Source organism: Primulina eburnea, chromosome 6, assembly GCF_022965805.1.
Source record: "Primulina eburnea isolate SZY01 chromosome 6, ASM2296580v1, whole genome shotgun sequence".
In the NCBI taxonomy this organism is placed as follows: domain Eukaryota; kingdom Viridiplantae; phylum Streptophyta; class Magnoliopsida; order Lamiales; family Gesneriaceae; genus Primulina; species Primulina eburnea.
In genome coordinates this window covers 504,558-518,647 of record NC_133106.1, presented here as the reverse complement: position 1 = coordinate 518,647, position 14,090 = coordinate 504,558, and the positions used below count along the sequence as shown (strand labels likewise).

The 14,090-nt window shown below is 33.8% G+C and overlaps 2 protein-coding genes across 2 annotated transcripts; one reads left to right on the top strand and one right to left on the bottom strand.

Annotated features, from left to right (window-relative positions):
- The first annotated feature begins 589 nt into the window (after positions 1 to 589).
- LOC140833699 (SWR1-complex protein 4-like) lies at positions 590 to 6,083 on the top strand. The gene is made up of 16 exons (XM_073198023.1): positions 590 to 878; positions 965 to 1,054; positions 1,128 to 1,193; positions 1,279 to 1,338; positions 1,454 to 1,510; positions 2,227 to 2,356; positions 2,500 to 2,567; positions 2,703 to 2,795; positions 2,893 to 2,940; positions 3,202 to 3,372; positions 3,631 to 3,741; positions 4,207 to 4,302; positions 5,152 to 5,226; positions 5,336 to 5,396; positions 5,538 to 5,572; positions 5,659 to 6,083. Exons 1-16 carry the CDS (start codon positions 768 to 770, stop codon positions 5,734 to 5,736), a joined length of 1,350 nt encoding a protein of 449 aa, XP_073054124.1. The 5' UTR covers positions 590 to 767; the 3' UTR covers positions 5,737 to 6,083.
- A 1,971-nt stretch (positions 6,084 to 8,054) lies between these two features.
- Positions 8,055 to 8,950, bottom strand: LOC140833700 (nifU-like protein 1, chloroplastic). Its single transcript, XM_073198025.1, is given in 4 exon segments — positions 8,055 to 8,146; positions 8,148 to 8,306; positions 8,374 to 8,510; positions 8,579 to 8,950. Coding segments are annotated over 4 exon segments (612 nt in total). The 5' UTR covers positions 8,865 to 8,950; the 3' UTR covers positions 8,055 to 8,116.
- Between the last annotated feature and the right edge of the window lie 5,140 nt (positions 8,951 to 14,090).

The window sequence follows — 14,090 nt, the reverse complement described above, 5'->3', positions numbered from 1 at the left end:
CCGGGTCCCTACATTATTTGATATATTTAAATCACGGTTCAAAATATTCAAAACAGCTCCTCCAATTTCATATACAACACTAGTCGAGCTTGAATTGGCTTGTGTTGCATTACACAATTTTCTTTGTCAGAAGTGTCTTTTTAATGAATTTCCAGTTGAAACAGATAATAAAACTTCGCCATCCTTATCAGAACAAGTTTATGAATATGATGGTTTTGATCAATTATTTGATACTCAATAACAACGAGTAAATGTCAATGTGTAGAGAGATACAATAACGAACCGAATGTGAAGCGATGTTGATCATATTCTCAATAATGAACTTTAGATTTTTTTTTTTTTTATAAAAGAATATATCTTATATTTTCAGTATTTTTATTATCTATTTATTAGATTTTGATAAATAAATTATTATGTATTATTAAAAAGTATAGATTGATAGTTATATATGTCAATATTTTTATAAATTGTATAGTGATTCATTCATCCTTTTTGAAAAATTAACCCAATTTAACTTTATAATAACTAAAAATCCTGCAAAACCAGATTATACAAAAGTCAATGAAAATCTACAAGTATGCAAGTCTATCACTAAAAAAAATCATTACATCTCCGGAACGACATATATTTATTCTCGAGCAAAATACTGCCTCGGCGATAATGGAGAGAGTTTAGGTCGCGTTCTTCAAGCTTCATCTGTGTTGAGCCTTGTTCGAGTCCAATTCCAACTACTCCCAAGAAAATTTCTGAATTGTGGGTTCGAAGCGATGGATGCTAAAGACATCTTGGGGTTGCCCAAGAGTGCATTGCCATCACAAGAAAAGAAGTCCAAGGCTCCCAGAGAATCTCAGAGAAAACCTGATGGCATTTCACGCGAGGTTTCCTTCGAATTTTCTTATCTATTTTTCTTCCAATACATCAATGTAATGTGTTTTCATCTGTTGAATGGAATGCAATGCCGTAGGTTTACGCTCTTACAGGGGGGCTGGCGCCTTTGATGCCCGCCGTTGATTTTAATCAATTGAAACGAAAAGCGCAACCCGAAAACGAGAAGGTTCACGTGCTTTCTGTTCTAGATATAAGTTTCTTGGATTTCTTTTTATTTATATGCTGGGAGTTTTCTTCAGATCACATGGCAATGGCTTCCTTTTACGAATTCTGCTAGGAAAGACGACTTGCAGCTCTATCATTGGGTGTGTTTCACTTGATTTTAGAATTGACTTTCGGAATTTTACGACTTGCGAGATATCTCAAGTATTTGCTGTTTATTGTTTATAGGTTAGAGTTGTGAATGGTGTCCCACCAACGGGTGATTATTCATTTTCAAAGTTTAATAAGGTACACCAAAACATTCTATCTTCCACGTGATAAACATCTCTCCACTGATAACTTTGGCCTGTGACTCTGTGTTCCTATATTCATCAACTGACTTTTCTGAACTGGTGTATTGCAGTCGGTTGATGTAATAAAGTACACCGACGAGGAGTACGAGAAGTGCTTGACTGATCCTGTATGGATTTAGATTTGACTTCTCATATTATACTGCAAAATATTTTGGTTTTTTAATTATGGACCAATGGATGCTCTTTTGTATTTGGTTCAGATTTCAGATCAATGAATCAATTTGTACAGAGTAATGTTGTTATCCCACCTCTTTTACTTCAATTTTTGTAAATATCATAATAAATGTAAGCTATTATGAGAAACTACGCTGATTAGTATGGAAACCCGCTGATTCTTTGTGGTTCCGATACCATATTTTCACTATTTGGATAAGAAAATGTTATATGTAACATATGTAATATTGTTTAACATTATTGATATTTTTTGTAAGATAAACTGAAAATGCTATCTCTACTATGTTAAAGAATAATAGTCCCTGCAAGTTTTATTTTAAATGGATAAATTTTCAAATAAATTTTTGTTTAGAAATGAACTTCATTTCTGGAGATCCAAATCACTATACTGACTCGATTTGGGAGGTAGTAGTAACAAATAAATGATCAAAAACATTAAAGATATGGTACACACTAGAGTGAGGCTTACACATTCTGTTTGAATCTCAGATTGAAAGGTAGGTGGTTTTGAATATTCAATTTAACTCATGCCCTGAACTATTTGGTGTTACTGAAAGAATGTGATTAAATATGATTGATCCTAGTTCTTTTGTTGTAATGAGGTGTGTTCAATGGTAGCTTCTTGTTATCTTACTTTGTGTTGCATTAGGTATGGACAAAGGAAGAGACAGATCAATTATTTGATATGTGTCAGCGGTTCGATCTTCGCTTCGTTGTGATAGCTGATAGGTTCCCTTCATCAAAAACTGTGGAGGAATTGAAGAATCGCTATTACAGTGGTATTTTACGGTTTTACATAATTGATATCACAGTTGGATTACCTGAAGTGAGCATATAAATATGGAGCAACTAATCGTTTTGTTTTTTAATCATGTGATCTTTAAGAAGTTTCTGATGCTTATCTTGAATTCCATTTGTATAGTATCTCGAGCTATTATGATTGCTAGGGCTCCATCTCTAGGTGATGTCGCGGGACATCCTCTTGTTAAGGTCTCGTAGCTTTTCTTGTATCCCTGCACCCCTATTACAGAGTGACATTATCACTCTATTGCTTTGTGTAAATGTATGATCATCCGGCATTTCTATCATGGTCTCCTTGAAACATCAGCCTTTCCGATGATATAGGAACCATACAACAAGTCCCAAGAAATTGAGCGCAAGCGTGCATTGTCTTTGGTACTTTCTCACACAAAGCAGCAAGAGCGGAGAGATGTTGAGGTGACTCTTGGTTTTATATCTTGGTGACACAACAATGATCCTACAAGTATTTGTTTATCTTTTCCGAGTGCTTTCTCTCAACTTTTGGCATCTTTAGGTTCTTGCTGAAGCGAAGAGAATATCTGAGGCTCGGAAGACAATAAAGGTTAGACCCTCACCCCATCATTTACGGAATAATATCTAATTCACAAAAATTAAATATTACAGATGTAGTAGGATTCCTGTAAGTTTTGCATAAAACCATCATTTGTTTGATTGATCCTCAGCCCTCTTAAATATTAATGTACTGAATGAGAATCAGCCAAAGAGCACTCCAGGATCAGATACTAGTCATTCAAATTGCCTGCCTTTACCATCCTTCATTTGTTATTTACTATACATAGGTGAATTCATTCTTGTTCTTCAGGCTTCCAGAGAGCCAGAATTGCCAGTTATTTCAGATACTGGACTGGTTGGTACTGATATGGCTACTGTTGCTGCTGATAATGTTTCCCCTTCTATGGATCCCCAGTTTCCCTCTTCTATGGCCACAAATCCAGTGGCAGAAATTGCTTCAGTTATCTCTTCTCTTCGCATGGTAGGCTTGAATTAGATAAAGTTTGTGATTCATCATCATCTTCCTGTTCTCTTTTTGGTGGCATTCATTTTTAGCTTCTTAAGTTATTGATGCCTATCACTTTTCCTGCTCTATGTTTTGTGATCTAAAATTGTTGGAGGACATAATCCACCCATGAACGATGGAATTCTTTTACTCTTTTTTCCATTTTTTACATAGCACTGGACATCAGTTTGATACAAGAGGGTTATACTGGTTGCTGATTAATGAATTATGCAGATGCGTGTCTACTTAAGATCATATGCACATGAGCAAATGGTGCAAGTTGCAAGTTCATCAGCAGGACTTAGGACTATTAAGCGGGTCGAGCAGACTTTGCAGGACCTTGGGGTTTGCTTTCTTCTTCCTGAGCACTAGCACATTTATATGCGCCTTTCTGTTATGGTTTGATGTTGTAAAAGTTTTAGGTAGTGGATTATTTGATTACAACTTGGAAAGCATTCTGTAGAAGAACTTATTTTAACTTATTAAAGGGCAAGATCTACGAGTTTTTGATGACTAAATGTTATGCATGAAGATCTATGATCAAAGAGCTTATTTAATATTTACTCTCTAGGGGAAATGATATTTGAAAGATTCAAATTCTATTTTTACATTTTAGCCCCATTCAATTTTCTCTGTCTTAAAGTTGTCTGATATATATTATGGCTTCGATTGTTCATTCTTTTACTTGAAAGTTGGAACGGTAATATGGATTCATTTCTTAAAAATCATATATGTTGGTTAATTTTAATGGTTTCTGCTAACTGTATTTATTCCACTATATGGTTGAATAATCTGTCTGTTCCGTTCTAGGTGAATTTAAAACCGAGAGTTCCCACAAAGGCTGTATGCTCGGAGCATCTTGAACTAAGAAAGGAAATATTGAGTCTATTGAATCTTCAGAAACAGGTTGGTTTTCCCATTGCTTACTTGTATCTTTTGTGTGCTCTAAATTTTGTTTGCTTCACTTAAGCATATTATGTCTGATATGATATCAAATCTACCTTATATTACCATGGCATAGGATGTCTTTATTTTGGTGTCTTAGGACCTGTTTGTTATACTGAATGGAAAAAGGTACTTTGGAATGTAATGAGAATAGGAATGGAATTATAGATGTATTCCATTCAAATGATTGATTAAAAAAAAAAATTGATTGATTAAAAAAATTGAAACGTGAATGAAATGAATTACAATTAATTTCTTAATTAAATATTGTAATAATTATTATTTAACAATTATTTTATTTTGTTATATATTTTTATATTATTATTATTATTATTATTATTAAATGGTCATTAAGTTATTATTTTAATTATTAATATTATGATCATTATTTTATATATATAAATGATAGTGATTTGTTTGATAATATTTTAATTTTTGTATTTTAATTTTTGTAACTATAATTGTAATAAATATTAAAAATATTATTATTATTATTATTGTAGCGAAAATTTAAATGATATTCAAGCATGGACAGGTAGCGGTTGAATCTCTTTAGAAAAATTCTTAACAGATCCATGTTTTGGGTTTCAAACATTTTGTATTGCGTGTTCATGAAATGTCAGAAGTTGCAAAGTCTTGCTCCATCGTTGAAGAATGAACATGTCTTTTGACTTCTGGCCATCTTAATTTACACACACAGATATATATATATATATATATATATATATATATATATATATATATATATATATATCTGTGTGTGTTGGCATTATTATCTATTTCACAACCTTCATCTTTCCCAATTATCAGTTGCTATACAAGGAAGCAGAAGGATCATCGTATCGTGATGGTGCATATGCTGAAACTCCTGGAACACCACCAAAGGTTGGAATTTAAACTTATATGCTTTGTATATGTAATATACCGTTCCTTGTTACAACTTTACCATGTTCGGACAATGACCAAGCATGACGTAATGTTATAACATAAACAGCGTTCACAGCGAGCTACAGAGCTTGATCGGACCTTTACACCTGATCCTACAAGTTTTTTAGGTAATATTAACCTATAGTGAATTAAAAATGTCACCCCTATTTCGTCTGCTCACTCTTTACTTTTTGTGGTTTATATTGCCTCAATGTTATAATGATCATGGTGCGCTTCTAACTTCGGATCGGAACTCGATTGGATTTCAGGTGAAAGATTCGGCAAAAAGGATCAAAAGCGTAAGGTGCGCTTGTAATTGGTTTTTGTTTCGTTTCAACAAATCGGTAGCAATTTGGTGATACTGGCATTTGTTTATTTTATAATCTGAAGGGTACTGGGAGATTAGCTGAAGCTCCATCATCACCTGCTCAATCCAAAAGGCCAAGGAAGTTCAAGGCCTCGGATTAATGATATGTATTAGATATATACATATATATGTGAGTCATTCACTGGACCCTTGTCTATGTTTACCGAACTATCACTCAAATGTCAAGTGGAGAGCTGTTATATTTATATCTTTTTCCAATTAAGTGTTATATTTGGTCTTTGTTTGCAGAATGATGATTAGGGGCCAACAGCGGGCGGGCTTTTGATGATATTTGGTGGGGAAGCTGTTAGAGTATATGTCCTGCAAGCCAGCTGTTGGCTAGGAATTTTATTGACTCAGTTGTAATGAACAATCTTTATTTTAATATAATTCATTATTTCATGGTTTGTTAATTCTTTATCTGTATACTCATGTGAACAACATAGATAAAGACCTTGATTATACTTTAATACAAATGAATCGTAATTCAATGTTGAAACTCGTTTATAAACACTGTATGATCTAAATTCGTTCATAGTCGATTCAGCCGTCTAAAACATGGATAAATTTCGCTTGAGCTCGAGACTAGCATCTGTGATGTTGCGTACTGCGTTTTTTGGTAAGGGCATAGAGATGTCCAATCATGCAGATGGGTAGTCATATGATGATTATACCGAACAACTCTCTCTCGGACTTTCCAAGTGGTTATCATTCATTGAGAGGATAAGTCGTGGTTATGATTGTACACTATTAGTACTTACGACTTGGGATAACACTGAGTCTCTATATGTTAGGGCTGTGTTTTGACTCGTTTGCCTGGGTCCAGGAGAGTCATCAGGTGGCAAGGTTGGGTACAGTTGCGACACATATAGGAGCCAGTGCATTGTAGTCAGGGATTCACCGCTCACCTGCGGGTGTAGATATCTTATGTGATCTGATGAAATTATTAGTGCATGGAATCTTTGGCCAGAGTATGAGATATACATTGGAGAAGGAGTTCTTCAATGGTACGTGTGATGCCACTATTTATATGTATCACATATTTATCGAATTATTATGCAACCCTCGATGAACCAATGGTTGCAGATTCGATCGAAATATATGAGATGAAGGGATCGTACTGTACGTTAATCATAACCGACTATTTCTTGCAGGCAATATCAGTGATACCTACGGAATCATGGGGTGATGCTACTAGACGCTCATACCATGATTCGATTAGTTTAATCAGAAATATGATTTCTGGCATATTCATGATCAATTGTTGATACCTAGAATGAGTCAAATTAGGGTAAGCCCGAATAAAAGATTATGTCATGAATCACAAAGAGTTGTGAACTCACGGCTAGCTGTATCCCTGAAACATTGAGGGTCACACAAGTACTGGATTATTTTGCTCCCGTTGAGATAATAAATTAAAGGAGTTGAATTTATATAAAACATTGAGTTAATAAATTTAAGGAGTTGAATTTAAATTATGATTTGAATTTATGATAATTAAATTTTGAGAAAATAAATTCAAGGAGTTGAATTTATGATATAGTAATTAAAGAAATTGAATTTATGAAATTTGGAGAGAATAAATTCAAGAAGTTGAATTTCTAAAACTTGAGGATTTAATTTATTAAACTCAAAAGTTGAGTTTATTAAATATTAAATTTTGGAGTTTATAAATTCAAGGAGTTAAATTAATAATTTAAATATTAAATTCAAGTGTCGAATTTATGAGGAAATTAAATTAAATGTAATGAGTATATGTATAATTGATTTGTAGGAGTATAAGACCAACATACATATTATTAAGGTTCTTAATTGAACTTTAAAAGATTAATTAATTAATCAAACTAGTTGGACTAGAATAATTAATTGATTAAGCCCATTAAGTATTTAATTTAATTAATGGACCCTAAGTTTATATATATATATATATATATATATATATGTATATCAGACTTAGAGTTAAAAATAAAAATAATGCATTCACAGTTTTTGAAAACCTTAGCCTCCACTCTCCTCTCTCAAAATTTCGGCCCTCTCTAATTTGAAAAAGAGTTTGAGCCATCTCTCAAACTTTGATCTCCAGCGAAAAACATCTTTTAAATTTCTAGTGCAATTTTAGAAGAGGAATAAATCTTCTAATCGTGAATCTGATTTGAAGATTGAAAGAAAGAGTTTTAAATATCGTTCATAGGGATTTATCAAGAGCTATATCCGCTTATACCGGATTAGTTGGAGTCAAGTGATTTAATTCACTAAAGGTATAATTACAACACCGTATGAATGGTTTAAGTATAAAATCATATGAGTGTCAAAATACATCTTGATTGTAAAGATCTAAAAATTTTAAAACTTCCGCTGCGTTTGAGCACGAGAGAACCAAGATCCAAGAGAAACGTGGTCTGATACTACCGGACAGATGTAGAAAAATGTATTACATTTATTGCTATAATCATAAAAATGACACCGAATGTATGCACGAAACTATGTAATGAAATGAACATTGAGAATGTCCTGGAAATCTCTCTTTGATGGCAGCTTGAATTCCAGATCCAATGGTGGGGGGGCCGATATACTTGACGAGACAATCCCCACCGGCAATGGATATCACTTGCACACTTCCCCCATAGTTGTCAATAGCCGGCCTCAAAATGTCCAGATGAGCGTTCACCGACTGCAAAGCAAACAAAAAACTAGTTCAATCAAACAACAAACTAGTTCAAAGCAATAAACAAACTGACATCAACGGTTGCCGCCTGGCCCTGGGATTCGTCGGCTTGGGAGATATCCTTGATGGCGTCACCAAATTTTTCCTTGAGAACCCTTTCAACGCCCATTTTCATGGTGGTTGTTGAGCTAGGACAGCTTCCACACGCCCCTGTTCCATTTCTCCATCGTTATCGAACAGATTATGATATATTGATTAAAAACAAAAAAAAAGGGTACCTTGAAGCTTGAGCGAGACGATGCCGTCATCAACCGATACGACGTCGATGTTACCACCGTCTGCGATGAGGTAGGGGCGGACATCATCGAGAACCTTGTCCACGTTTTGTGCGTTGAGCTCCAAGTGCTCGGCTGAGTACAATCCCGATTTAACAACAGGTCGCTTGAATCTGAGAGAGAGCGATGAGGATGATACTTGAATTCTGGAGTTTGGGGAAAAGGGTGGGATTATCTGAGAGTACAAGGACGCCATCGTCGTCGGTGAGATTTGCCTGATGATAGACATATATTCAAATCAGCGGTTTGAAGATGAATTAGGGTCGGCTATGATTTCCCAAATTTATTTTCCTGTCTCTAGCGTCTCCGTACTTCATACATCTTTTTATCAATGATCATTTTCATTTCATGGTCGATTCTATCATATATGTAAAGCAATTATCCCATGATAGAATCAAGTTTTATTAAATTTAGTCACACATACATAGGATCTATTAGTTTTTTTAAAATCATATATGTGTGTAAATTTTGTCTATCCAAATTCATTATTAAAATTGCCCAGATGGCGGCTCTCACTTTGTCAGATTAACCGGGTCTCTTCTTTATTCGATCTCTTCTCTCTATGTGTGTTATAATAAAAAAACAAAAAATTGCCCAAATGGTAAATTGCAATTATATTGTCCGCGGGGTAAAGGTGCAATTATCAAAACAAAATGGGATAATATTAGCAAATGACAAAATAATAATGATGGTCGTGAAAAATGGAGGATGATGATGTATTTATTTTTAACTAGTGAATACACATACGCATTGTAATATTGTGTGTGTGTAAAGTATTGAATTAGTATAATAAATTCAAAACATGAATGTATTGATTAATATATGTAGGTTATGATTCATAGTTGCACCAAAAAAATGTATTGTAATTAAAATAATATCAAATCACAGTTTTACAAAAAAACACGACAAAAACTTGTGTGAGACGGTCTCACGGGTCATATTTGTGAGACATATCTCTTATTTGGGTCATCCATGGAAAATTATTACTTTTTATGCTAAAAATATTACTTTTTATTTTGAATATCGGTATGGTTGATCTGTTTCACATATTAAGATCCGTGAGACGGTCTCACATGAGAACCACTCAAAATAATATGAAATCACAGTTTTACAAAAAAGCATAACATATTTTAAGGTCATAGACAGAAACCGAGAGACTAGGCGAACAAAATGACAACTTTCTCAAGAAATTGACCAAATTAACAGACCAAATATCAATATAAATCCAGCAACAACTAAGAATATACCAAATCCTAGTTTTTTTTTAAAAAAATATTTTAATCATCCTGATCTTTCATGCCAGCATGCTTAACAATCAATATTTAGATTTTTTAATTAATACACATAAAAATTCATCAATATTCTTTAAAACTAATTTAATTAACCTCAAGTATCAATACCAAATATTTGTTTGTTAAAACTTATGGATTTACCAACATTAATAAAATAGTTTTTGTGCTTCTTAATACATAATAGTATGTTACACATTCCACATGTATCTAAATAATCATTAACAATATATAGTGTCAGCTAGTAAATATCAAACTATACCATCATTAACTAAAAGAAAATGATATTGAAAATAAAAATAATTTGAAGTATATAGTGATATAATATATACACTTCAAATTTCAAAATATATATTATTGAAATAACTGGAATCAGGAAGTTAAAAAAAATTACATTTACACGAAGCTTTTACAAAATGTTCGAATCATAAACACACAATTCACTGTAGATTGAAAATGTTTCAAAGGACCGACCACCACCAAAGACGTACAGCCATCGCAGGGTTCTACATGACAACCTGTTCCGAAGGGGTGGAGAAAGGCCAAATCGTTCCACTCCTGCTAGGAAGTGCCGTCTCTTAAACTTCCTGAATAAAAAAGAAATAAATTACTTTAACAACAAATAAGAGGATGAGGATTTTGTTAATATCAAACATTTCTTTTTAAAAAAAGTACATACATGCATATTTGTTATATTCCTAATCCTCTCCGTCGTCCACGTTAATCTGAAGAAGAAGGTGAGAATATTGAAGAATATATATATTTAAGTATGGGGTTAGAGAAGAAAACATACACATGCACGATTAGGACTTGAAGTTAATTGCGGCAATTGGAAATTTTACTGATTTACTGCGTTGCTCCTCATTTATGGATTACGGTCCTTGAAATATTAAATACAAGGGACCGATTTTAAAAAGTGCACAATTTTTTCCCTCATTTTATAGCCTATAAGTAACGACATTTCAGGTGTTTCCTCAATGGCTTTTCCAAATTCTAAAGGCTAGCTTCAGTTAGATTTTAATATTAAATTTTCAAATTTAACTACAAACGAGACAAACTTTCAAAAAAATATCGGTAGGAGATATGAAATATTTGGTGCGTAAAGGATTTTTTTTTTTTTAGAGTAGATCTCCTGTTATAAAGTCTCACGATTCTATATATGTGAAAAAGTGTAACAGATATATATATTAGTGAGACGCGTCGACTCGATCTATATACACAGTGAAAAATAATACTTTTAACGTAAAAAATAATTTTTATGTCTCGTAAGAGACCTACTTATTGAAATATATTTATATTGAGAAAACAGTATTATACATGGCTCTTATGTCTCATAAGAGATGCGTCGACTCGATCTTATGAGACGGTCACACAAATATATACAATCAATCGGCTTACCTCTATTCGAAATTGTACGCTATATACATGGCCCCTGTCTACCTCCTAAAACATGAAAGAGCTGGTCTTTCATAAGACAATTTCACGGATCTTTATTCACGAGACAGATCAATCATGTCCATATTTATAATAAAAAATAATATATTTGACATAAAAAGTAATATTTTTTGTGGGTGACCCATATAGAATATCTGTTTCACAAAATTGACTCGTGATACCATCTCATAGGAGTTTTTGTGAACATAAAATCGTCTTTTTCAATTTATTATTTTTTTAAAAAAGGCTCGAACACCAAATTTTATTTTATTTATAAGTATGGATTTTATTTAATAAAATCGATATATAAATGAAATATTAAGTTTACAAAACATATAACTTTCAAAATAATAAATTCGTGTGATATATTATTGCTGAATATGTCAAAAGATGTGCGAATCTAACATGAAACATGTCCCTCACAAAAATTTTCAAAATCGTACTTTTAACTTTGATTTGTAATTTCACCTTGCGCAGATAATAATTCCAGTCTTTTCCAAAACAAAAATTGTCCTTTTTTAAAGAAGGAAAAACGTTTGAAACACCTATATATCAATTTTTTTTTTAAAAAAATATTACATTTAAGTTCTTTGCGAGAATGAATTTATTTCAATAATGGACATTATTTTTCACTCAAGAAAATAAGTAGGTCTCTTATGAGACATTCCATTGTACTTTGACATATGGAATGGTACGGTGTCGTACCACTTGTTTTTTGGTGTCACTACAAGAAAATCTTCATTCAACAACAGATCAACGACAACGGTTTTTTATAAAAAGCGTTGTGTTTTGTCTTTTAACAACGGATTCAAAAAAAACCGTTGTCGTAGGCTCAAAAAACCCGCTCATAGACAACAGTTTCTTAAAAACCGTTGTCATTGATATCTCTACGACAACGATTTTTAAAAACCGTTGTCTATTAGCGTGTTTTTTTTGGTATACGACAACGGTTTTTAATAACCGTTGTCTATTAGCGTGATTTTTTTGGGCTACGACAACGGTTTTTAATAACCGTTGTCTATTAGCGTGTATTTTTGGACATTCGACAACGATTTTAGAAAACACAACGTTAATTAGCGACGGTTGGAAAAACCGTCGCTAATATTAGCGACGGTTTTATATATGCTGTCGCTAAATTCCTATTCGCGACGGTTCTATTTGCGACCGTAGCTTTTACAACCGTCGCCATATTGAATATAGCGACAGTATACAATATACCGTCGCTAATATTAGCGACAGTTTAGCCAAAACCCGTCGCAAAATTCAAAAATTCGATCCCGCCTGATTCTCCCTCCATTTTTAGCGACGGTTTAATATATACCGTCGCTACATTCATATTGGCGACGGTTTAAACAAGAACCGTTGCTACTATTTGCGACCGTATCATTTACAACCGTCGCTATATTGAATATAGTGACGATACGCAATCTCCCGTCGCTAAAATTAGCGACAGTTTAGCAAACACCCGTCGTAAATTTCAAAAATTCGATCCCGCCTGGTTCTCCCTCCATTTTCTTCCAGCACTCTCTATAAATACATACAAATTCACTCCATTTTCTTCCACTTCACTTCACCAAACATAAAATTTTTCTCATTTACACGATTTTACAACTTCATAATACTTAAAATTTTTATCTCTTACACAATTTTATCACTTCACAACACTTAAAATTTTTATCTCTTACACGATTTTTTTTTTCCATTTCAAAACAATTAAAATTTTATCTTTTACACGATTTTATCACTTCACGACACTTAAAGTTTTTATCTCTTACAAGATTGTACCAATTCACAACACAGATTTATAAAATTATTAATTTTTTTTTATTTTACCTAAAATATTAGCGACGGACCTGTAATTTGCGACGGTTTTCACAGACCGTCGCAAAATGCACATGAATACTGTCGCTACATTTAGCGACGGGTTTCTGAGGAATTCCATCGCAACTGTAATTTGCGAGGGTTTTCACAGACCATCGCAAAATGCAGCTACGACAACGGTTTTCATTTGCGACGGTTTTCAATGCCGTCGCAAATTTTAATAGCATTTTTATACTACCGATGTAGTTGGTATAAAAGACATCGGTTTTAAACCCTTGCAAAATCGTTGTCGTTGGTAGAAAATACAACGGTTTAACACCGTTGCAAAACCGTTGTCGTTGGTAGAAAAGACAACGGTTTAAAACCGTTGTCGTTGAAGAGACTTTCAACAACACCCTCAGTTACAACAGTCGAAAATGGCCTACGAAAACGGCGTTTTTGTTGTAGTGTGTCCACTATGCGGATTGAGACTTCTTCGTATCTCAATTCTTCATTCAGGTTGCCGTCAAGTAGTAGAGGTGCAACCTCGAGAATATGACTCGAGTCGGGAATGTAACTTCTTAGTTGCGAAACGTGGAAGACGTGATGGATTCTTGACATGTCAGACGGTAAGGCTAGCCGATAAGCTAGGGTTCCGATTCTTTCCAGAATTTCGAAGGGTCCGACTTATCTTGGGTTCAATTTTCCCGATTTGCTGAAGCGGACCACTCCCTTCATAGGTAAAACCTTGACATAGATTTTCTCTCTGACTTTAAATTCCAAAGGAATTCTCTTTAAGTCAGCCCAGCTCTTTTGTTGGTCCTGAGCCGTTTTTAGTTTCTCCCTGATGATAGCTACCTTCTCAACCGTGGTCTGTACTAGTGTGAGGCCCGGGGCCGAAGAGGGCGGGGGGTGATCGCCGGTGTCATGAG

Coding starts and splice junctions, on each gene's coding strand:
- LOC140833699 (XM_073198023.1), top strand. CDS start 768: ATGGATGCTAAAGACATCTTGGGGTTGCCCAAGAGTGCATTGCCATCA. Junction 2,568..2,702: donor CGGGACATCCTCTTGTTAAG/GTCTCGTAGCTT, acceptor CCGATGATATAG/GAACCATACAACAAGTCCCA. Junction 2,941..3,201: donor AGGCTCGGAAGACAATAAAG/GTTAGACCCTCA, acceptor CTTGTTCTTCAG/GCTTCCAGAGAGCCAGAATT.